The sequence below is a fragment of the Protopterus annectens genome, chromosome 17.part0 (assembly GCF_019279795.1).
Source record: "Protopterus annectens isolate FY-2018-M chromosome 17.part0, PAN1.0, whole genome shotgun sequence".
Lineage (NCBI taxonomy): Eukaryota > Metazoa > Chordata > Ceratodontiformes > Protopteridae > Protopterus > Protopterus annectens.
The window spans coordinates 362,837,892-362,863,213 of NC_056751.1; the positions used below are offsets into that span (position 1 = coordinate 362,837,892).

The 25,322-nt window shown below is 42.2% G+C and overlaps 1 protein-coding gene across 1 annotated transcript in view; it reads right to left on the bottom strand.

The window, feature by feature from the left end:
* The window catches only part of CEMIP2 (cell migration inducing hyaluronidase 2), a 939,901-nt gene that overhangs the window by 529,415 nt on the left and 385,164 nt on the right, over nt 1-25,322 (bottom strand). The window contains exon 7 of the mRNA XM_044059182.1: nt 15,272-15,400. Within this exon, the coding sequence (XP_043915117.1) occupies nt 15,272-15,400 (129 nt within the window). The remainder of the gene's footprint in view (nt 1-15,271; nt 15,401-25,322) is intronic.

Below are 25,322 nucleotides of genomic sequence, written 5' to 3' on the forward strand. Positions count from 1 at the left end.
ATTATGGTGGTTTGATCATGTGTGCAGAAAAGCAAAAGACAACCTGGTTTAGATGATTTGAGACAGAAGACAAGGGGAAACAAGGGCGTCCAGCAAAGAGATGGATGGATTGGGACAGACAAGACCTGCAACAGTCAGGAAGACTGCCCAAGAGGGTACGAGAGTGGCACTGAAGAGACATGGTAACAGTTGATATGACACCCCAAACCCATGTAAAAATGGAAAAAAGGGGAATGATGATGATGGCATGCTGACCATCTAAAAAAAACTCCACCTATACTCTGTCGCATATCATCTACTCAGAGGTGATCTCTGCTTAACATACCAGGCCATGTCATACCCAGAGCTGTTGGACATGCTACATTTAAAGAAATCCCAATCCCTCAGAGACGCACGCTCCAGAGATCTACACCTTGTCATCACAATGAACAAAACATGCTGGTGGGATAGGTTCCTCACCCAGAGACTCCTCAGACTCTGGAATAGACTGCCCATACATGTCAGGCAGAGCACCTCTTTGGCCCTCTTCAAAAGGAAACTTGATGATTGGATGGCAGATGGGAAATTCAACCTGGGGATCACGTCAGTCGTCCTGCTAGACAAGGGTCCAGGGAAGTAAATACTGTGGGAAGAAATAGCCAGGAATTATTATGGCTAGGCTTGTATAGGCCCTAGGGCCGATAGCCTAGTACCAAACTATGATGCTCTCCCTACTTAAGGACCTGCATCCAAAATTCTACTCTCTACTTATTTCTGGAGACCCCCCCCCATTTTATCTTCATTCCTTTCTGCTTTGATTTATAACCTTCTGTTTGAGTTACACATACAAGCCTTAACTAACAACAACAACATCTCTAAAGTAACCCTTCAAATTACGTAATCCTAAACCACCTTGTTCTATAGGGAGAATCAGCTTATCACACTTAACTCTTGCCCACTTGCTCTGTTTTTCTCCTACATAAATTCCTTCAAATCATTATTGATTATCATCTACAACTAAAGGAAAGTACAGTTGTGTACAAACTGAAATTAAATAAAGTGCAAACCCAACAAGGCTAAAATACCAAATACTTAAATAGATAAAACAAAAAACTGGTAAACGCTTTCGCGATGAACACACTGCTTCATCAGAAAACCATAAATGACTCTACAAGCATTTAAATAGAGATATCCAACCAATAAAAATGCCACATGCTACTGATGTCATGCAACATTAAAAGCAATAAATACAGTAAACATTTCTTTAACTTGTAGAAAGAACCACATTGAATATAGGTAAAAACAGCATGTCAACTACTACTGTTTAGTGTTTCCAAGGATGTCCTTTTAAAAATGGCTTCAATGTAAAAAACATTCACACCTGATGGTCTTTGAGCACTGAGCAGTAGCACTTTTGCTCAGCTGTTTCAGTAAGGTTCAATAAATCACCACTCCTCAAACCTGTATCTAAAGCTTGAAGAACAAAGAATCTAAAATCATGTTTACAATCATGATTCATATGTAAAGCTAAGGCATTATTGTCTTTTCTGCTTCTTACATCTCTCTGATGCTCGAGGATCCTATCTTTAAAGGATCTGTTTGTTTTTCCTACATAGAAAGCATAGCATAACTGACAAAAAGCAAAGATTACCAGTCTTACAGTCTTCATAAAATTCTATGTTAATAGCAAAACCTAGGGATGGATGTGTATAAGATGAACAGGTATACACAAATTTACAGGCTGAACTCCTACAAGAGAACGTGCCTATCCTCTTAGACTCATTACCCATGTTATATACAGACAATTTATAACAGAAATGTTGTTTCAATGATTTATTATTCCTAAAAGAAAAATGTGTTGTCCCAATCCTATCCCTCAGTTCAGGTATACTTTTAAGAATTTTCCAATTGCCCTTTATAATGTCACAATAGTTATTGCCGCTTGAATACTGTATTGGTACCCTAAATATGTCACCAATAGGTTCCTGTTGTCTCTGTACAGTCTGGGTATCTGTAATTGGTCTAAAATAAGGCCTACATCTATCCTGCCTCTGCATCCATGCTTCTGAAATACAAGCATCTATCTCTAATTCATGGTATCCTCTCTCCAAAAATTCCTTTTTAAGAGAAGTGAGAGCTACTTGTGCAGCAGAATCATCATTATGTAGCCTAAGTATTCTATATACCAGTCCTTCAAGCATATTACGAGATAAGTGTCTAGGGTGCATACTCCTTTTATGCAGTAGGGCATTTTTCCTTGTAGGTTTCCTGTGCAAACTAGTACAAAGTGTCCAAATCAGATTTATCCAGTCGTACATCTAAAATTTCTAAGTGTTGGAAAGAATATGTATATGTAAACTTTAGAAAGTGGGTGGTACTATGCATAAACTCTATAAAATCTTTTAATTGATCTATAGTACCCCCCCCCCACAACATAAAAATATTGTCAATAAAACGAACATAGCAATGTGCTTAAAATAGACATTGCTGTCTGTCAATAGATTATCATTTTCCCACTGTGCCAGTACTAGGTTGGCGTAGCTATTCGCACAGGCAGTGCCCATAGCTACGTCAACCTTCTGCAGAAAAAAATCTTGATCAAAAATAAAAACATTATTTTCAAGGACAATCTCTAATAAAGAGCATAAAAGTTTAACACTGTTGTCTGCAAAGCCATCTTTACCATTCAAAAACTCTCTATTATTATTAATGCCCCAGTCATTTGGAATGACTGTAAACAATGATTCTACATAAAGTGCAATGAACATGTAATCTCTGTCTATAGTCAATACTATGTCATGCAGCCTCTCTAGGAAGGATTTAGTATCTTTCAGGACACTATCACATCTAGTAAAGGATGCAAGGTTTTCTCAATATAAATTGATAATGGCTCTGTACACCAGCCTGCTCCAGATACTATCGGCCTCATAGGCGAAATAAATACAAAAAAACAGTGCACCAGAGTGACACACAATAGTGTTTAACAGTACAAAAATAAAAAACTGAACAGAGGTAAGCACTTTCACAACAGTAGTTGCTTCATCAGACAAAGTTAAAATGCACTTCAGCTCTTAAATAACAGCTTAGTCATCAACATCACTGTTTTTTTTGTATTTATTCCCATTTTTTGCACCTTGGTCTTACCCGCAACCGTTTCTTTGTTTGTTTTCTCATAGGTGGAATAACCTGGTTCTTATGAATTTTAGGGCGGCCGTAGACCATGGGAATGAGTGGATGGTCAATATTGAAAAATTTGAAAAGATTTTCATCTATCAAGCCAGTCCTAAGAAGGTCAAAAAACATAAATGAGACTTTTTCCATTACACCATTCACAACATATTTGGGAATACACTGATATGTGTTTACATCATACAGAAGTACTCTCATTGATTGAAATAGAACTCCCTATCAAGGACTACAATGACGACACCCTTATCGGCCGGTCTAATCTCCAGGGAAGGCATGTTTTTAAGTTCCTGTAAAGCTACATGGTCATCAAAGGACATATTACAAAAAGTAGCCCTTGTGCCATGCTGAAATAAATCTCTCTATTCAGTTTCACATAAGTCAACAAATGTTTGTATAGTGGGATGAAGTGGTGGTACGAAGGTACTGGGTTTCTTGAAAAAATCAGTCACATCGTTACTATTATTAGCAAACAGTTTTCAGAGTCAATGATCTGCCAAGTAATCTCAACTCTTAACAATTCATAACTTTCTGTAAATAAATAAAGATGTTCAAGTGTATTCACTGTTGCAGTCATCACACTTGGGTTATCCTGCCAGGGGTAGCCATCAGTCGGCCCGAATACCAGAGGCTTAGTATTTCTGCATCGGTTGCTGTCGGTTCAGTACAGATGTCAGGTCGTCAGAGGTATAAAAACAGGCAGCCAACACCATTACATCTGTTTTTCTTGCTCCAAATGTCAGGAGCCCCCAAAAACAGAGCTACGTTATGGTGTAACACCACCACCAGTAAAAAGTAAATACCAATAGCCCTGTAAGGAGTGAGGAAGAAAGAGAGCTAGAGAGATACAAGGGGGCTGGTGGGTGGGAAACCAGGACTGCAACAGTGAATACACTCAAACATCTACATTGGTAAGTGTACACGACTGTACTATGTTCTTCATGTTTCACTGTTGCAGTCATCACACTTGGGTTGATTCCCAAAGCTGAAGAATGGGTGGAGGCATTCAAGAAGAGTGGGGGCTGGTTAGTTTGCCCTGCAGGACTGCTGTTGCAAAGCCTACCCTGGATTTGGAAAAGATAGGCAGGTGGTAATGCTTGGTGAAGGTATGAACAGAACTCCAAGTAGCAGCTCCCAGAACGCCCCTGGTAGGGACTCCTCTGAGAAAGCTGTAGAGGTTGAAATTGCCCTAGTGGGAATGCGTTCTGACTCCCTAAAGGGTGGTTTCCCATGGAGTTTGCAACAGAAATGGATACAGTGTGCTATCCATTTGGCGATGGTTTGTTTTGATATGGTCTTGCCCACTGCCCCTTGTGCAAAGCTGACTAGTAAACTGGTCAGATTTCCTAAACAGCTTAGAATCTGAGCTGTCTGTGCACACCTAAAGAGTGCAGGATCCTTTCCCCCTTATTTTGAGGATTAGGGAAAAAGGTGGGCAAATGAACAGATTGGTTGAGAGCCACACTGGACACCACTTTAGGCATGAAATTTGGGTTAGTCCTGAGAGAGACCCTGTCAGCATGAAAAGTAATGAAGGGTTCCACAGCCATAAGTGCTTGTAGCTCAGACACACTTCTAGCTAAAGTGATGGCCAGAAGTGTTTTCCAAGAGAGAAATTTTAACTCTGCTGATGCTGCAGGCTCAAAGGGGGTAGAGTGAGCTTTTCCAACACAAAGTTAAGGTCCCAAGCAGGGGTAGGAGCTCTTCTTGGTGGCCTTAAGTAGTTAGCCCCTCTCAGAAACTGTTTGATGAGAGGGTGAGAGAAGAGAGGTGGCTCAGTGCTGTAATGAGCAGAGATGGCAGAGGCATGGATCTTAATGGAAGAGAAGGATAGGCCTCTGTGGAGTAGGTCTGCCTGGTAATCCAGGATGAGAGGTAAGGAGGGCAGTGCTGTGTCTGTTCCTTTAGAGTGAATCCAGGAACAATACCTTTACCACTTATCAGCATAGGATTTCCTAGTCCTGAGTCGTCTGGCTTCACATATGACATCCAGTACCTGCTTGCTTAGGCTGGCCATTGGAGAAGTCAAGGAATAAGCCAAGCTGCAAGATTCAAGGTCTGCAACTGTGGATGCAAGAACGGTCCCTCCTGCTGAGTCAGGAGAGTACGGATTTGGGGTAGGTGCCATGGAGGAAATGGTGACAGACTGCGCAGTAGTGGGTACCAGTCTTGGTGTGGCTAGTCTAGGGCAATCAGGACTGCCCTTGATCTTTCCTCCCTTATCTTGAGTAATACTCTTGTAAGAAGAGGGAGAGGGGGAAATGCATAGACAGAGGTTTGTCCACTGAAAAGATAGGGCATCCACTTTCCAGGCCTTGCTGTGAGGTACCCTGGTGCACAGTTTGATGAGCTGGTGGCTGTAGGGGAAGGCAAATAGGTCCACCTTCAGAGTACCCCATTTCTGGGTCACAAGGCTGAAGGTGGTGTGGTTTAACTGCCATTCATGTGGGTCTAGGAGATTTCTGCTTAAGTTGTCTGCCAGAGAGTTTTGGTTGTCTGGCAGGAATTGAGCTTGCATGTGAATATACATGGCTGAGGCAGTGTTCCACAGGGTCACAGCTAGCCTGCAGAATGGGTAAGAGTAGGTTCCCCCCCCTGCTTGTTTATGTACCATATCACAGTGGTGGTGTCTGTTTTGATTAGTAAGGGCCCTGGAGAGAGTAGGGATCTGAAAGCTGTCAGAGCGTGCTGAACAGCTAGCATCTCTTTTTGGTTGATGTGCAGATGAATTTGATTTGGGCTCCAGTGGCCCTGAATGTATCTGCCATCCAGATGTGCACCCCAGGCATTATCTGATGTGTCTGTGGTTAGTGTCTGTGTGGCGTGGGGTTGTGTAAAGGGAAGCCCCTTGTTGTGGTTGCATGCTGCTGCCCACAAAAGGAACTCTTTCCTTAGACAAGGTATCATAGGTATGATTGTTTCCAGGTCCTGAGAATGTTGGCACCAAAGACTTTTTAAGTACCACTGAAGTTTCCTCATATGCAGTCTGGCATATGGAATTAGTAGAATGCAAGAAGCCATGAACCCTAGAGCCTGCAGTACCACTGAAGTTTCCTCATATGCAGTCTGGCATATGGAATTAGTAGAATGCAGGAGGCCATGAACCCTAGAGCCTGCAGGATTTTTCTTGCTGATAGCTGGGTTCTGGTGGCCATTTGAGTGAAGTAGCCTGTCAGATAGGCTTGTTTTTCTGGAGTAAGGAATGCCATCTGGGATGCTGTGTCCAAGCTTGCTCTCAGGAATACAATTTTTTGACTGGGGACTAGTTTGGATTTCTTTTCATTGATAGTGTACCCCAGGGAGGTCAGAAGGTCCTTTACAAATGTCCTTAGCTGCCACAATAGAATCCATTTTAACCCACACATCTAAATACTAAATTACATCTCCTTAAATATAGGTATTACTGAAACAATTCATGTGCAGCTACATAGTTTACCACTATCACTTTTGTTTCATCCTCGTAACCACAATGCCATCTTTGGCATCATTGGAAAACTCAAAAGTAATAATACCAAAGACTAAAGTGAAATTACCCTCAATGGCACATCCTGTTTAGACCCAGAACATTTAGCTAATCCTCCTGTAGGCAAGATTAGCTCAAAAGTAATGTCTTCCACATGCCACCCACACCCAAAATTTCTTCCCATACAATCCTGCCCAAAATAACCCAAGACCAGGTCACATCAGCTCTCAAGAACACTAGAAACTTTAGTTTGTAAGGGTCCAGAAAATATTCCAGGTTGTCTGCTTCCAAGAAGTTAAATATTAGTACAACCAATGAAATAAAATGAAAAAAATGAAACATTTGGTAAAACAGTCATAAATGAAACCAGCCAAAATTAAAAGAAACTTACTATTTAGGGGTCAGATTCATAGGAACAATGCATACTACATAGGGCTGCTGCATAAGAATTACATGTAAAACCAAATACAGTCATCTGTAAATATAACTTAAACACCTTTATTAAATTATCACTTAAGACAAAGGCAAACATACATTAACAGACAAAACATATTAACATTTTTTCTATTTCCACACATTACACCATTGCGTGTCTTCTTTCCTTGTAACTATCATTAGTCCAACATTACATAAATTGCTACATTCCTGCCTTTCATTAAATCTCACTCCTCTTCCACTTCCTGAACATTATTCTGCAAGTATTGTTCCCACAATTTCCATTTAATTTGCTTCTTCCATTTTCTAAAGCTCCCTCTTCCAGTTCTTTTATCTTTTACAGTATCCAAGACTTCCGAAACAACTGGTGTATTCTTTTGTTTCCATTTTCTTGTAATGCATTTTGTCAGCAGCCAACAGAATGAAACTTAAGGTCTTACTATGTCTAGGCAATTCAGATACTGTGTCCCAGCTCAAAAGAATCATTTCCCTAGTAATAGCCATTTGCTCAAGAAATATTTCTGTACTTTGTAGGGAATTTTTAATTTGCCAACCCCTACTCCTAAAACATATGTTCCCATTTATCTCTTCCTTCCCAAGCACACCTCCAGCATTTGCTATCTACCGGAGATTTCTTTGAAGTCTGCTTGAGGTATATATAAAGACCTATTAAAACACTTCCAAGCAAAAATCTTAAACCTTCTGGATTTTTTTGCTTACTCAGGAGCCATATAAATGTCCTCCTCATTGTCCCTAACATCTTGAGAAGAAGACTGATTAATTGTTATTTCCTCAATCACTGCAGGCAAAATTTGTAGTGTCTCAATGCTATAAATGATTTCTGGTCACAGCCTTGTGCGAAGTCTGCAGGTTCTCTCCTTCTCTGTTTGGTTTTGCTGATATACACATATATATATATATATATATATATATATATATATATATATATATATATATATATATATATATATATATACACATATACATACACACCGACACACACAAAAACACATACTGTAATTACTCTAGTGACTCAGGTCATGACTGAAACTGGCTAGCCCACTTACATAGGTGACAGATAGTCGAGTCAGAAACACAGAAAGTGAGAAATCTCCGAGTTACATGATGTGACCCGCATATTACATTTTGCGCAAAAATTAACCTGGTAGTGAAAACACTTCGACTCTCAAGAATCAGCATGTACTAAACTTAAGTTCTGGTGATTACATACTGTGCACTCCATTTAGTCATTCAATCAAAGCTAGAAAGTTTTTGCAAGAGAGCATTAAACAAAGAACAGGCTTTACTGCAACACATGATCTAATCAGTTCACACCAAGTGGAAATTATGAATGCTTTATCAAGCAGTGGATTTCACAGCATCAGAAAGCAATTCAAAAGTATGCATTAACAGGAAAGGGGTGTGAACAATAACTCCAATCAGTAGTGCTGACTGCCACCAGACTACTAATATGGAATGCACAGGCTAGACATATGGTAAAAGCAAGGATTCTTCTGGGCTCAAAGACCTACTACTCATCTTGGTGAACAAAGTCAGACTGCAGGGCCTCCAGTTACACCTCTGTGCAAATCATGATGGCCATGCTGCATTAATAGCAATAAAAATAGTAAAAACATTATTGGAAGACAACTGTAATTTGTATGTGTATAAAGCAGAGAACTACATTTTGACCAGTCTTCTAGATCCCTGCTTCAAGGAAAACACACAGGAAAAATTCACACTGCAAGTCCCAAAGGAAATTTCTTAGTGTAAGGAAATGGTACCTCAAAGCGTCAGCACATAATGTACAGAAATTAATAGCCACATGAAATAAATATTCCAATTCCGTGGTTCAGGTATGGGTGTCACAGCATGACATGCCCTTCCCACCACATTCGTTGATCTTACTGGTGCTTTTCTCTCTCAAAAATCCTACATGACAAGTGTGGCTGCTACAAACACAGGCTCTCCACTATGACAGGCCACGGTCCAACATGATGGCATATTATGAGGTGATGACATCATATGAAAAGTATGAGATGCAGCATGAGCTTCCAAAAGTCCTTACTGCAAAGACAGTCAAATGTTACATGCAGGATACAATACATTTCACAGCAAACCATGACTTAGTGTTGTACTGGATGTGACTATTGTCTTAGACACATACAGAGTACATTAGCTACTCAGCTACAAGCACAAATTCATATTAAATGATTAGTAGGAGAACATTTCTTTCCACAAAGAATAAGGAAAGGTGGATATTATTCAAAACCAACCTGATACACTTTGGAAGCACATACTGTTCTAACAGGCCACAGTAACAAATACAGTATAAGGTTGTTGTACTGTGAAGGATAGCTCAACTTAAGATAAGGAAAAGGGAAAGAAACTATCATTGGCAACACAGCACTGCCATTTAGGACACAATACTAGACCAATTAGCGATTTTAACTTAAGTGCCGCAGAAAGGCTATTTGATATTCTTACAGCTCTCATGTCCTCTGCTTTGTGCATTGTCCTTGCTGACTATTTTAGCTACTCAAATATGTAAATTTATTTGTGCATTGTACACTTTTTGCCACTCTGGACAAGAATAATCGACAAATTAAATAAAAATACTACAATTTACTTCTCACTCAGAACTACAGTACTTAGAGTAAGAGCAGGCAACCTTTTTTTCAGCAGATTGCTCTATACTTAAAAATTAAAAGCAGAAGTACAGACTATCCGTGTTGACCTGCATGCAACTACTCTGCAAAGTAGTTTTGATACAATCAATTTACAAAAGTTTACTCAAGAAATAATTTTCATGCTTAAAGCTGCCCCTAAGTGAAGCCAATAATAAAGTACAGTTGTGTACACTTCCCATAAATGTAGATTTTTGAGTGGCTTCACTGTTGCAGTCCTGACTTGTGGGATTTCCTGCCATGGAAGCCCTTGGCCAGCCAGTATGCTGAGGTATAAGTGAAGTCCGCCGACGTCATGACTTCACTTATTTTCTTGCCCCTAGGAGTTAGGGGCTCCCCCAACAGGAGCAGAAGATCAGATGCCTATGACAGAGACCCTTAGGCAGGCAAGAATCAAAAGGAGGAGTCCTAAGTATATAGGGAATAGTATAAGCGTACTCTGTAGGCTGGGGGGACTGCAACAATGAATACACTCAAACATCTACATTTACAGTAAGTCTACACAACTGTACTATGGTCTTCATGTTTCACTGTGACGGTCCTCACTTGTGGGATGATTCCCAAAGCTGAAAAGAGGGAAGGATGGTAAATTAAGGAGAGGAGAGGATGTTTTGTGAGGTAACAGAGGCAAACCCTTCCATGGACTTGGAGAAGGCTGACAGTGGTAGTGTATGGTGAAAGTGTGCACTGAAGACCAATTGGCAACCTCCAGTAGTCCTTGGTAGGTATGCCTTTCAGGAAGGCAGTAGAAGACCTAGCTGCCCTATGGAATGGGCCCTTAGTGCCTCAGGTATGATTCTTCAATGATGACTGTAACAAAAAGTGATACAGTGAGAGATCTGTTTGGAAATGGTCTGCTTGCAGACAGGTTTTCCTTCAGTGCTGTTAGCGAAGGTTACAAACAGCTGGTCAGATTTCCTAATGGCTTTGTTCTGTCCAGATAGTAACACAGCTGTCTATAGACATCCAAGAAAGGCAGAATTCTCTCCCTATTTTATGGGTTTGGACAGAAGATAGGCAGTGGAATTGCTTGATTCAAAGAGGTGGCAGTCACTATCTTGGGCACAAAAGACAGACTCTGTCAAGATGGAAGATGAGAGAGAGTTCCACTGCCATGAGAGCATAGAGTTCTGAAACTCTCCTAGCTAAAGTGACACCTAGTAAGAAGGCAGTGTTCCATGTGAGGAATTAAGTCTGAAGAAGAGGCTGGCTCAAAAGGAGGAAGTGTAAGCCTTTCTAGGACAAAGGTTAGGATGCAGAGTGGTATACGAGGTCTACTAGGAGTTCTGATGTGGATGACCCTTCTAAAGAACTGTTTGACCAGTAGATTGAGAAAAGATAGGGGGTGCAGGCAGGAAGGTAGGCTGAGACAGTTGAATCATGAATCTGTAATAAGTAAGAATGGCCTTAGTCAAAAGAGATTTGCCAGATAGGACAAGATGACAGGGATTTTGGCCCTGATGGGGTCCTGATTACACAGTTCATGCCAAACTGAAAAACTGTTCCATTTTCGTGCATAGGGTTTCCTGATTTTAGGCCTTCTGGCTTTCCTTAGGATGTCTCACAACTGCTTATGTAGGGTGATCCCTGGGTTAAGTTATATTCCAAACTGATAGATTGAGGGGTTGCAGGTTCGGCTGTACGATGTGTCACTTGTTCTGATTTAGAGGGTCTAGACTCTGTGGTAATATCCAAAGATTGTTCCGGTTAGGCTAAGAAGAAGGTAGCACTGTTGTCTTGGCAAATCTGGAGCTATAAGTATGAACCTTGTGCGTTATTTTCAAATTTTTTGGAGAACCCTGGGAAGTAGTAGCAGTAGTGGGAAGGCATAGATGAATAGGCCTGTCCTTGTGAATGAGAAAGCATCCATTTTACAGGCTGAAAAAAATCTTGTTCCAGGAAAAGAACCTTTTCAATTGTGTGTTCTCCCTGGTGGTAAAGAGGTCCATCTGTGGGGTTCCCCATTTCTTGAAAATGCTGAGAATGATCTCCCAATGCAACTGCCACTCGTGGGGATCTACAGGCTTCTGTTGAGTTGGTCTGCCAGTTGGCTGTGCACACTTGGGAGGTACTGAGCCAACAGGTGCACTCCCATGGAATGAGAGGTGTTCCCCACTCCTATTGCTAAGCGGCAAAGAGGGTGGGAATGGGTTTCTCGTTGTTTTTGTACCACAAGACTGTGGTACTGTCTGTATCCATGACTAGCGACCCTGGTTTCAATTTCTCTCTGAATGTTAGTAAATCCCTTTATGCTGCCACTAGTTCCTTTAAGTTTATGTATTTGTTGTTAATCCTGAGTTCCCACTTCCATTGAATCTGTAATTAGTTGAACAGTGCTCCTCAAGCTGTATCCAAACCATCTGTAGTGGAGCTTGTTGCAAAGCTGAATGATAGGCATGGGTTTAGAGTGCAGGCCTTTGTCCACCATGCAAATTTGACTTTGAGAGCAAGCATCAGCCTTATCTTTGTAGGTAGTAGTTGTGCATGCTGTCTCCACAAATTTTTGAGGTACCACTGTAATTCTCTCATGTGCAGCCTGGCCAGAGGAATTATAAGAATGAAGCAGGCCATGTAACACAGTGGCCAGTGAAACTCCCTGGCAGTAAGGATACTGGTGTCTATAATGTTTTTGTGAAACTTACTGGTCAGGAAGGATACCTTGTCTGGAGGCAATAAGGCCTTCTGAAAGGTAGACCCTAGTAGGGCTCCCAAGAACAGTATTACGGTTGTGAGTAGAGTTTGGGATTCTTGTTGATTTATGGTGAATCCCAGGAAGGTACACATGATGTGGGTGAACACCAAGTCTGTGCTGAGTAGTGTTAGGCTTGCAGACCAGAAGATGCAATCATCCAGACAGGGGTAAATTAGTATCCCTTGTTTTCCGCAGTAGGCAATGAGCTGAGTTAAGCATGTTGTGAATACCCTGAGAGCGTTAGATAAGTCAAAGGGGCAGAGCACAAAACAGAAAATGTTTGGAACTTGCTTTGATGCTCAAGAATCCTCTGCTTGATTCTTCTATGGGAATATACAAGTATGCATGCTTTAGATCTAGAATCCCCATGAAAGCTTTTGGGGAAAACATGGGCAGGAGTTACTGAAGGGTCAGCATCCTGAATTTGGGAACCTCCAGGAATAAGTTGAGGGTAGATAGGTACAGAATGTAACAGAATAGTTCCTCTTTTCTTGGGACCAAAACAGTCTTGAGTACCCTTCCTATTTGATGCAGGGGGAGTGCAACCACTCATCCCTGTACATGTAGTGATTCAATATGTGAAAGAGCCTCCACTTTTTGTGATGGTGGTATCTCTGGGAAGCCTGGATGTTTTGGAGGTGCATGAATCTGAGCGGATATCCTCTTGAAATGATCCTTAGTACCCACTGGTCTGAATTAATGACAGGCCAATCTTCTCTGAATAGTGTTAGGCTTCCTCCAAGTCTCAGAACAGGTTGGTAGGGAGGGGAGGGGGTGTGGTAATGAAAGTCACGAAATGCTCCCTACAAGGGACCTGTGGGGTGGGGGGGTGCCATGAAAGGGTCATGACTGCTCCCTACTATGGACCTGTGGGGTGGGAGGGTGGCATGCCATGAAAGGGTCACAACTGCTCCCTACTAGTTACCTGTGGGGTGGAAGTCCTTAGCCTTGAGGAAGTGGAGTGCCCTTGTCTAAGTCTCTAGCGCCGACTCTGGTCCCCTTATCTGTGGGCCTTCCTTTGACCTGCATTGGATTAGGAAGGACCAGTGTTTTGTGGGATAGGTTCTACTGAAACATGGGGGGCTGTACCTGTCTGCATTGACTTAGCTTTGTCTTCCAATTTTTTGATCACAGCTTCTGCTTTAGGGCTGACGAGGAACTCCTTATCCAAGGCAGTTTCAAAAAGACTGGATTTACCATGCTACAGGAGGGCTTTTTCCCTTAGCCATGCATGCCTCCTAATGACAGACCCAGTGGCTGCAGCCCTGCTGGCAGCCTCCAAAGCATCAAATCCACACTGTAAAGAATGCTTGGCTACTTGTGAAGTGGAATTGCAAATGTCCAGTAATTATTTAGATAAGCTCTTATTTTCAACAGTCAAAAGCTTTTGTCTCATCTGTTCCAGTAGAGTTTCATGGTATTTCACTATGTGGAACTGGCAGTTTAATGATCTCGTAGATAAGAGTGGCAGCAGCTGGCTCTGACACCTCTGGGTCCAGGAACGACAAGCTCCCAGTCAGCTGAAAGGTTTTTAAAAAGGTGCTTATGTGAATCCATAACCCTGTAGAATCTGTCAAATGTCCTGGGTGCAGGAGGAAGGGAATCTAGTTTCAAAGAGGATTCCTGGAAAATATCATCAACCACCTGCTGATAGGCCTGAGAATGGGAACTGGTAGGCCTTGAATGGAGTAAAGATGGCTTCCTGGGAGCAATGCTTTGTTAAGGCTTGGAGATGTCAGAAGCACGGACGCCCGTAAACCTCGGAACTGTAGTGGTAGTGCTCTGGTCACTGGAGGCAGAGGCCTACAAAGCAGTCCCAGATCAGAATGAGAAACGTAAATTCAAAACGTGTGCTGACATCGAGGGACCCGACTGCATATCAGACTCCGAATGGGATTCGACAGAGGCCTTCTACATCACCTCAGTCACAGGAGGGGCTGTAAAAGCACCTCACCCATCTTCTGTGATAACCAGCCTTGGAGAGCTAGCAGATGCCAAATGGACATCTTCAAAAGGCCTGAGTTTGGGCCATTTGCATTTAGGAAGACTGACATCAGGATGATTAACCTATGCCATAATAATCAGAGAACCTGGGAACTTGCTAACAAACCTAGCTAAAATGTCTGCCCAACACTGAATAGTCCTAGAATTGAATCAGGAGCAGAAATGACAATTAGGAACGTCGTGGTCCGGACCCAAACAGGTAACACAGAAGGAATGGAAGCCTCGATGTGAGATTTGTTTACCACAACATAGACAGCTGTTAACTTTCTCTGATATTAGTTAGGAAAGAGAGAGTTCCCCAATGGGATACTTCACTTTCTGAAGTTTCTCTCTGGTGCGGACTGACCAACGCACGTACTGGATGTCTGCTTTGGGGTCCAATGGCAAGAAAGAACTGAGGTCATGACATCAGCGGACTCCACTTATACCCCAGCATACTTTATTCAGGTTGAGGCATCCGCCATTTGTAGGAGGAGGGAAAATTTTTACTTTGGTAGTCGGGCCAGCCAAGTGCTTCCACAGTGGGAAACCGCTCAAGTCAGGACTGCAACAGTGAAACATGAAGAACATCTACAGTTTGTTACATTGGTATGCCAAGCACAGCTGGATCCAAGCATCACATGTATACATACACTAGTTCATTTAGCAGCTCACACTAGAAAGCAACAGTTTCACATTAGTTTATCTTAATCATAAATAACAAATGTCAGACTTAACTAAATGGTATCTGTTTTACATTCTTAGAATACTCAAGTACAGCTATCAAATAAATTACAGTAAACCTAAACTAACTGGTATGCAGACTGTCAAATCATATAGTTTTACCTTAAAATTGGAGTGCACTCGGTTGTTATAGAACTTTCCAAGAGGGGTGAGCTCAGCTTTGGTTTCTGGATATAGTCCATGGGAGTCACCGGTGGACATGCTATGAAACAGGTACCACATTCCAGTATCCTGTGAAGCAATTAAAAAGTTTATTAAATTATGCATTCCTATAACAACATGATAAAATAAAATAATTTAAAAACATGAAGTACCACACTAAACTTAAAGGAAAACGCAAAATGCTTAGAAATGACAATAAGAAATAATGGCTAGAAAACAATGTTGATCCAATACTACAGGAAGTGTTCAGAAGTTCAAAACACGGACAGAAAAGCCACACCCCAAGTGTTAAATAGCCAACCGAACCATTTCCTAAGCAAGCCAGATGTCTGCTATGTCCTACTCTACCTGTACATGCTTTTCAAGGTCAGAATGTGCTTCGTGTGTGATGTACAAATAACTATACATTTTCACTGCACACTGCTTGGGGGTCCCTACTGAAAAGTATGAGACTTGAAACTGCAAGTCTCACAAAAGTAAAATACTAAGTGAAAATGCACCACAGTGAATTTGTAATTCACTGCAATGTCACTGTAGTGTTAAAGGGGGCTTTGGCTTCTTGACATGAGGAATGCACCCCCTACATCCACCCTGTTACTTATACTTTATATTAAGAAAGAATAGTTGTGTAAGAACTTAGCATAAACCTAGATGTCCTTCTCTTCCAATTTGCAGTATACATTACAGTAGGGAGGTTGCTGCCTGCAGCGCCATCCGGCCAGTATACCAAAGTCTTTGGAGCAGGAGGGTACGTGTGATATCCTACATCAGAGCCATAAACCGATGTAGGCTATAAAAGTGACGTCTGCATGTACCCTCTTCAGAATGGACTGACACGTACAATAGTACTCCTGGAGGTTTAAAGAGGGTCATAAAAGGAAGGCCTTTGAGACTCGCATGTAAACTAGACCATAGGGTACTTGACAGGCTGTATGCAGTGGAGAGGTTAAGAGGGAGAGTGACTATGTCCCCAAAGATAAGTAACAGTAGATTAGACAGGTAAATTGGGGGGGTAGGAAGAAGGGACTGAATACTGCAACATGGAAGAGAAGGATATCTAAGGTTATGGTAAGTTCTTACACAACTATTCTATGTCCCTCTATTCTCATGTTGCAGTATTCATTACACTAGGGAGAGTACCAAACCTTTTAGGTATGAGCCTGGGTGGAGGAGTGAGGTCCCTGGTCAATGAGGCCTTGTAGAATAGATCTGGTGAACTCAGCTCTAGCTCTGGAAGCTAGGTCCAGTTTATAATGTCTGGTAAAGGTGTGCACTGAGGCCCAAGTAGAAGCTTCCAAAATAGAGGCATAATCAGCCCCTTTGAAAAAGGCAGCTGAGGAAGCAGCTGCCCTGGTTGAGTGGGATTTGACATATCCGTGTAACGTTTTTCCATGACTGGAATAGCATATGCCAATGATCTTACAGATCCATGAAGAAATGGTCTGTTTGGAGACTGACTTCCCTAGAGCGCTAGGGTGGAAGGAGATGAAGAGTTGGTTTTGTCTAAGTAGTACCTCAGTTATCTAAAGAATGAAGAGTCCTCTCAGAGGGTGAGGATAAAAAGCAGGTAGGTTAATGGTCTGGTTTAATGAGAGCTCATTAACCACCTTAGGCATGAAGGATGGGTTGGTCCTGAAGGCAACTCTGTCCTTGTGGAAAATAAGGTAAGGAGGGATAGACATAAAGGCCTGTATCTCTGATACCCTCCTGGCAGATGTAAGGGCCATTAGCAGAACTGTTTTCAGGGTACAAAGTTTCAGGGATACTGAATGTGCTGGTTCAAAGGGTAGCAATGTTAAGTTTTTCCTAGGACAAAATTCAAATCCCAAGGAGGGGGGTACAGACTTTTGAGGGGGTCTGATATGGAGTACTCCTTTCAGGAAAAGCTTGACCTCCAATCTGGAAGCCAGAGGTGCTAGCATGGGAAGACAAGCAGAGATGGCAGATACATGAACTTCAACTGAAGAATAAGTTAGTCCTGAGTGGAGGATCTCACACAAATGGGAAAGGACCAAGGGTACAGGAATAGTCATGGGGTTCTGTTTCTTCCTTTGATACCACCTGGAGAATCTCTTCCATTTAGATACAAAATTTCTCCTGGAACTAGGCTTTCTGGCCTCCTGCAGAGCACTGAGTATGCCCACAGAGTATAGGTGTCTGAAGGGGATTAGAACCCTATCATCCATAAGGTCAGTTTTAGATTGTTCACCTGAGTGTGTAGCAGGGATCCCATGTCCTGTGTGAGCAAGTCTATTCGGTGGGGTAACCTGTGATGAATTGCCCTCGACTAGTAGTTAGAGAAGGGGAAATCAATGCTGTCTTGGCCAAAAGGTGGTCACCAACAGGATTTTGGGTTTGCCCCTCTGGATTTTCAAGAGGACCTTCTGAATTAGTGTGAAGGGTGGGAAGGCATATAGATACATCCCCACCCCAGGAAAAGAGAAGGGGTCCACTTACCAGGCTTGAGGATGTGGTTCCCTTGTACAAAACATGGGTCTGTTCTGGGAGGAGGCGAATAGATCTGCTTGCGGAATATCCCACCTGTGGATAAGATCTAAGAATACCTCTTTGTGAAGTATCCCATTCATGAGAGGGTGCTGAAGTCCTGCTGAAGTATCTGCCATAATATTCTCTGTGGAGGAGATATAGACTGCTATCAGATGAAATCTGCAGTGATGGTGCTAGAGTCCAGATGTAAGTGGCTAGGCTGCAGAGAGGGTAGGATCTTCTCCCCCCTGTTTACGTACCACAGGACAGTCATATGGTCCGTTTTCACTTTCAGTATTCCTGGGTGTAGAGTTGATTTGAATGTTTGCAGGGCTAGAAGAAGTGCCTTCATTTCTTTGGTATTGATATGGTCCCTTTGTCTTAGTGTGGACCATTTTCCCTGCACAGTGAATTGTTTCTGGTTTTGCAGTAACACTGCACCCCACCCCATGTCTGATGCATCTGGAGAGACCTGTTGTAGGGGGGATAGTACCTGTAAGGGGGTTCCCTAGTTGAGGTTGATGGCACAGATCCACCAATCATACCTCTCAACCTGGAAAAATTAAAAATCTGGACAAGGCCCATGAAAAATAGGTACAAATCTGTGTGCTCATTAACATCTAATTTGCATACATAATTATGTAACCCCACCCACTCCAACGGAATTGTGGGATACCACCTTTCAAATGCAAACTGAAGAACAGACAACCAAAATATGGCACGACTGACCCCCTGCAGCCCTTCCACTGTCCCATTACCTGGCGATTTCGCCCCATTTACCATAAACACTAATGTGTGCATACTGCTTTACTTCTACAATGATTATTTCGATTTTATTTTAACATCTGCTAAACAAAGAAATACTGTATCAATGAAAATAGACTTGGCATTAAAACTTCTCTGCCCTTGAAAATCACATTCATTGAAGTACCAGTGAAACCCACACCACATCCAAAGAAAATGCATCTGGCGTCAGACCCATTTCAACAAATGAAAATTCACTATTTATAGGATTGAATAAGCAAACAACCAATTATTAAGATGCATAAATGCATAATTAAGTAATCTACTCCATACTAAAATAAATCAAATCACCATGGTGACTAATGCAAGTCCTACACCTATAAAAAACCCTACTTCTTAAAAACACTTCTATGCTGTGATTTATGCCTGTCCTACAAAATTGTAAATGACCTGCTACTGCTTGACCTACTGCAGCCCACAAGGCTGGCAGCAACACAAATATAGGATCAAGGGAACTAAATCTATATTGCAACATAAACTGGTCTTTTTGACATGACAGATATTACTCCTGAATAATTAATCTCTGACTACAGTTGCTGCAAAGCAAAATATGTACCAGACTATTTTCAAATCTAACTTAGTTAAAATTGCATCTTTACATCAGACCCTGCTCCCCTAATCCCTACAGACAGGAGAAGTAAATAGTTGGGTGTGCCAGTGGGACTACAGTTGAAAGGTTTCAAAAAACTTACATGATCTATTGTCTAGCAACAAAATATGAACATAAGTAACATTAGTATTTATGTTTGTTTTAGTATTTAGGATGCTGATGTATTTTTTCATAGTTAAATTTGATAACATACTGTTAGTCAACCAGAAGGAAATACTAAATATGCAAGAGTATCAAATTAGTGCAGCAGGTATTTTCTTAAAGACAACAGGGCATGACAAAGCCTAGGTAACCACCAGATTGCTCATGGACAACAGCAAAGTCAGAATAAAAATGTGTAACGAGATGCAAATGGAAGGGGGGGATTGGAATATGGAACAAATGCCATATTCACCGGAAATAAATAAATAACTTCTCCAGATTAACATTCTTCTAAAGCATTATCAGATCGTTCTAAAATCCCTCCAAAATGCAAAAGGCTTCTTTGGTTACTCTGTGGATAGCAGGAGTGGAAACACCCTCCACACACCTATCTATAAATGCCCCTAAAGACTCTCCACTCCTGGGAAGGCTCCTGAGATTAACTCAATTCACAGTTCTGCTCTCATCACTTGGAAGTAAACTTAAGGTGGACAAAAAAAAATCTCTTTCCTTGGATGACTCAAAGGTCTAAAATGCCCTCACTGGTTGTGTAATGGAAACCTGTGATCTAAGGTTTATTCAGGCTTAACATCCATTGCAAATCTGATGGAAAAGTCAGTTTATTTATCCCAACAGCTACACTATCCATAAATTATGCTAGCGCTCACTAACAGGTAAACTAGTTTACTTTGCTGCCACTCTTATGCTGCCTCATGTTATGTGTGTATTCTGTTCTTACTCATGCTTGGATATTTACATATTCCAAGTTGAGCCTGAACTTGCATAAATCACTTAAATCTAGTATAGTATCTCTCTTTTCCCAGGTAACGTGGCACATCTAGGGTTGCCAGTAACCCCTATAAATTTCTTTGCCATGCTGTGAACAGAAAACACTTGCAAAATACCTTGAAGGGGAGATACTTTTACACACACACACACACACACACACACACACACACACACACACACACACACACACACACACACACACACACACACACACACACAAAACGAACAGCAGCTTTCTCGGGCAGGCAGTAGATTAAAAGCATAGTCCCACTCCCAGCACGAACAGCAACTTTCTCGGGCAGGCAGCAGCTTAAAAGCATATAGTCCCAGCACAAACAGCAGTTTTCTTTCTCGGACAATATGGCAGCATAGTCCAAAACGGCGGCAAGCTTTTCAAATGCAGCAACTGCTTGCAGCCAGCCGGAAATGATGACGTGAGCTCAAGCAGCTCAATTCCAACTGGTTGGTACTGTTGATGAAGCTGACGTCATCACGCACATGATGACGTCAGCTCCAACAGCGCAAAAATTAAAAAAAATAAAAAAACAAAGGCAAAGAAATCGGAAATGAAGGGGTGCCACTCTGGAATCGTGGCAGCCCTTCATTTTGACCCCAAATCTTGGTAAAAAAGTACAGTTTTGTACCTACCATAAATGTAGATGTTCGAAGATCCACATTGCTGCAGTCCTTACATATGGGTAGTCCGCTGTCCTCGGTCGGCCCGAATACCAAAGTATTAGGCTGACGTCGGTCAAGGCGCTTAAAACTGACATCAGGACGTCAGGGTACAAAAGCGCATGACCGACGTCATATCCTCAGTCTTTTCTTGCCCCAGATGTCAGAAGGCCCTAAAAGGAAAAGGCCAAAGCCAAAAAACAGCAAAAACCAACCAACCACCCCTGCACTAAACATATTTACAATATTTACAACCCCAACCACACAACCACCTCTAACTACAGAGGGGAAGGAGGGAGGGTTAATTGGACTGCAGCAATGTGGATCTTCGAACATCTACATTTATGGTAGGTACAAAACTGTACTATGTTCTTCATCTCACATTGCTGCAGTCCTTACATATGGGTAGAATCCCAAAGCAGAGGTAAGGGAGGATGGCAAAACTAAAAAGCATTAGGAGCTGCCAAAATGCCCTGTAAAATTGCAGTGGCAAATCCAGCCCTAGATTTAGAGTAAAGTGGAAGGTGGTAATGCTTAGAGAAAGTATGCACTGAACTCCAAGTAGCTGCCTCCAAAATATCTTTAGTAGCCACCCCCCTTAAAAAAGCTGTAGAAGTGGCAGTAGCCCTAGTGGAATGAGGCCTAATCCCAGCTGGAATCTCCTTACCATGATGGGAATAACAGAAAGCAATACAAAAACCAATCCACTTAGAAATAGTTGGTTTTGAAACAGGTTTGCCCTGAGAACCCAAAGCAAATGAAACAAACTGCTGAGACTGCCTGAACCCCTTAGTTCTGCTCAAATAATATCGCAACTGTCTGTGTATATCCAAAGTGTGCAAAATCTTCTCCCCTTTATTTTGGGGGTTTGCATAAAAAGTAGGCAAATGAATAGTTTGGTTTAAAGCCACACTAGAAACCACTTTAGGCATAAAAGAAGGGTTAGTACGCAAAGACACCCTATCCTTGTGGAAAATTAAGAAAGGCTCAACCGCCATAAGGGCCTGTAATTCAGAAACCCTTCGCAGAGGTAATGGCCAACAAAAAAGCAGTCTTCCATGATAAATATTTCAACTCGGCAGTTGCTGCAGGCTCAAAAGGTTGTAGAGTGAGTTTCTCCAACACAAAATTGAGATCCCAAGCAGGAGTAGGAGCTCTACGTGGGGGTCTTATATTCTTTGCCCCTCTAAGGAATTGCTTAAACAAAGGATGAGAAAATAATGGTGGGTCACAGTCATAGTGAGCAGAAATTGCTGCAGCATGAACCTTTATAGAGGAGAAGGACAAACCTTTGTCCAATAACTCAGTAAGGTATTGAAGAGCAACACTTAAATTAGGTTTAGAAACATCAAAGTCCTTTGCTGTGCTCCAAATTAAAAATCTCCTCCATTTATCTGCGTAAACTTTCCTTGTACTAGGCCTTCTGGCCTCCAAAATAACATTCAACACTTGTTGTGGAAGCTGAGACCCTCCAGGGTTTAAAACAGAATATGCCAAGCTGTTAGATGTAGAGAGTGAAGTTTGACATTGAGTAAATGACTGTTCTCCTGAGACAGCAGGTGTGGAATCGAAGGCAAAGGCCATGGAGGCTCCCGTACCAGACTTCTCAGTAATGGGTACCAGTGCTGTCGAGGCCAATCCGGAGCTATTAAAATCATGGTTGGCTTGTCCTGTCTGACCTTCAGGAGTACCTTTGGGAGGAGAGGCAGTGGTGGAAAGGCATACACGTGAAGATTGCTCCAATTGAATGAGAGAGCATCCACTTTCCAAGCTGTGGGATGAAACCTTTTTGTGCAAAACTTTGGCAGCTGGTAATTTAGTGGAGAAGCGAACAGATCTATGTCTGGAGTTCCCCATAACACTGTCAATTTTTGAAATACATGAGGATCCAATTTCCACTCGTGGGGATTCATAATTTGTCTGCTCAACACATCTGCTAAGGAGTTCTGTGCTCCTGGCAGAAACCTTGCCTGAAGATGTAGCTGTAAACTGAGAGCAGTCTCCCACAAAATCATTGCTTGTCTGCATAGAGGATAAGAATGTGTCCCCTTGCTTGTTGATGTACCACATGACAGTTGTGTTGTCTGTTTGAATCAACACCTGCCCTGGAAGAAGTAAATCCTTGAAAGCTATCAATGCAAATTGGACTGCTAACATCTCCTTCAAGTTGATATGCAAGTGTTGAAGTCTGGCAGGCCACGTGTCTTGTACCCATTTTCCATTTAGATGAGCTCCCCAAGCTTTGTCTGAGGCATCTGTCGTTAGAATCTGACTCGCCTCTGGTCGGGTCACAGAGAGTCCCTTGTTTAGGTGACATTCCTGAGCCCACCACAAAAATTCCTTTTGAATGCAAGGTATTATCTGAATGACAGTGTCCAAATCTTGGCAGTGCTGCGTCCATACATTTTTGAGATACCATTGTAGCTTCCTCATATGCAGTTTGGCATTGGGAAGTACCAGAATACAAGATGCCATGAACCCCAAGGCTTGAAGGACTGTCCTTGCAGTCAGCCTGGACTGACGAGACAACTGTTGGAAGTAAAGAGAAAGATTCTTTTGTTTGTCCGGGGTCAAAAAGGCCATCTGGGATGCTGTATTCAGTCTCACACCCAGAAAGCACATGAAAGCACATGTCCTGAGAGGGTACTAGACTGGACTTTATTTCGTTCACAGAATACCCTAGGCATCTTAACACTGCCATCACATACTGTAAATGATGAAGAAGTTTGTCCTTTCCTTGAGCCAGAATCAGGCAATCGTCCAAATAAGGATAGATTTGTATTCCTCTTAGCCTGAAGAAAGCTACCACTGGAGCCAGAACCTTTGTGAACACTCTGGGCGCAGTAGATAAGCCAAAGGGCAATGCAGAGAACTGATAATGAAAAGTCCCAGCCTGAAAATGCAGATACTTCCTGCAACAGGGCCTGATAGGAACATGAAGGTAAGCCTCCTTGAGATCCAGAGTCACCATCCAGTGATCTTTGCCCAGTAGAGGTAAAAGCTGTTGTAACGTCAACATTTTGAACTTGGGAATGTCCAGATATGTGTTGAGGATAGATAAATCCAAAATTGGTCTCCACGTGTTCCCTTTCTTTGGTACTAGAAACAGGCGAGAATAAAATCCTAGGCCCACTTCTGGCAGAGGGACCGGTTGTATAGCTCCTATTTGAAGTAGTAGAGAAATCTGTTTGTGAGCCTCTAGTCTTTGCTGAGGAGGAACGTCTGGCCTGCCTTTGAAAGGAGGTAAGGTATGGAAATAAAACTTGTAACCTTGGTGTATGATATCCAATACCCATTTGTCGTGGGTAATTAAAATCCAATTTTCTTTGAAGAGTGCCAACCGTCCTCCCAAAGGTGCTGCCAGGCATGAAGGATCTGGCAGCTGAAAAAGTAGGTCATTGGGCCTGTTTACGAAAGGACTGGCCCCTGCCCTCACTCGAAGACTGTGCAGGTGAACTCCATGTTCTAGGTCTGAAGGAACTCTGAGCTCTGCCCCTACCATGTCTAGATCTACCCCTAGACTGAGAATCAGAAGAGGGATACGTCCACCCCTTAGCAGGCCAATTTCTACTAAACTTTGGAGGCTGAACTTGCAAAAAATCTTTAACAGTCTGCATAGACTTAGCCTTGTCTTCCAATTTCTTCAAGACTGACTCCACAGGTGGACCAAACAACACTTCAGACTGCAAAGGAGCATCCAAAATCCTTGTCTTAACATGGTCAGATAAATTCTGATCCTTAAGCCAGGCGTGCCTGCGAAGAACTGAACCAGTGGCAGCCACCCTAGAAGAGGCCTGCAAAGCATCAAAACCACACTGCAAAGAATGCTTACCCACCTGTTCAGAGACATGCACCAAATCTTGTAATTCTTTACAGTCAATGCCTTCTGCCAGAGCATCCACCTTAGATTTCAATTGCGAAAGAAGAAAATTTTGATATTTCAACATATGAAACTGGCAATTCAAAGCCCTCATAGCTAAGGTAGAAGATGTATAGACCTTCTTTCCCCATCTATCCAAAGCTCTGGCCTCTTTATCTAGAGGAACCGGATTCTTAACAACAGAGGCCTTGACACCCTTAGGTCCCTGACTAACAGTTTCTGGGTCTGCCCTAGGACTCTTATAGAGATATTTATGAGCCTCAGGCACCCTGTAATACCTATCTGGTTTAACAGGCGCAGGGGGCAGAGAATCAGGATTAAGTGAAGCCTCTGAAAATACATCCTGCACAACATCCAGAACAGGGGGTATAGCTAAGGGCCTATGTTTAGGTAAAAACAAAAATTCCCTAAGCCTTTTCCGTGAATCAGAGAAGTCCTGACCTTCCCACTTAAAATGTTCCCTCATAGAATGAAGTGTCTCTGAAAAAGAAAAATCCTCTGGAGGAGAAGCAGAAGGAGTGGAATCTTCTGCATCAGAATCAGAATAAGGAGTGTACTCCTGCAAGTCTTCAGCCGAAGACTCTGAATCATCCGAAGCCTGTTCA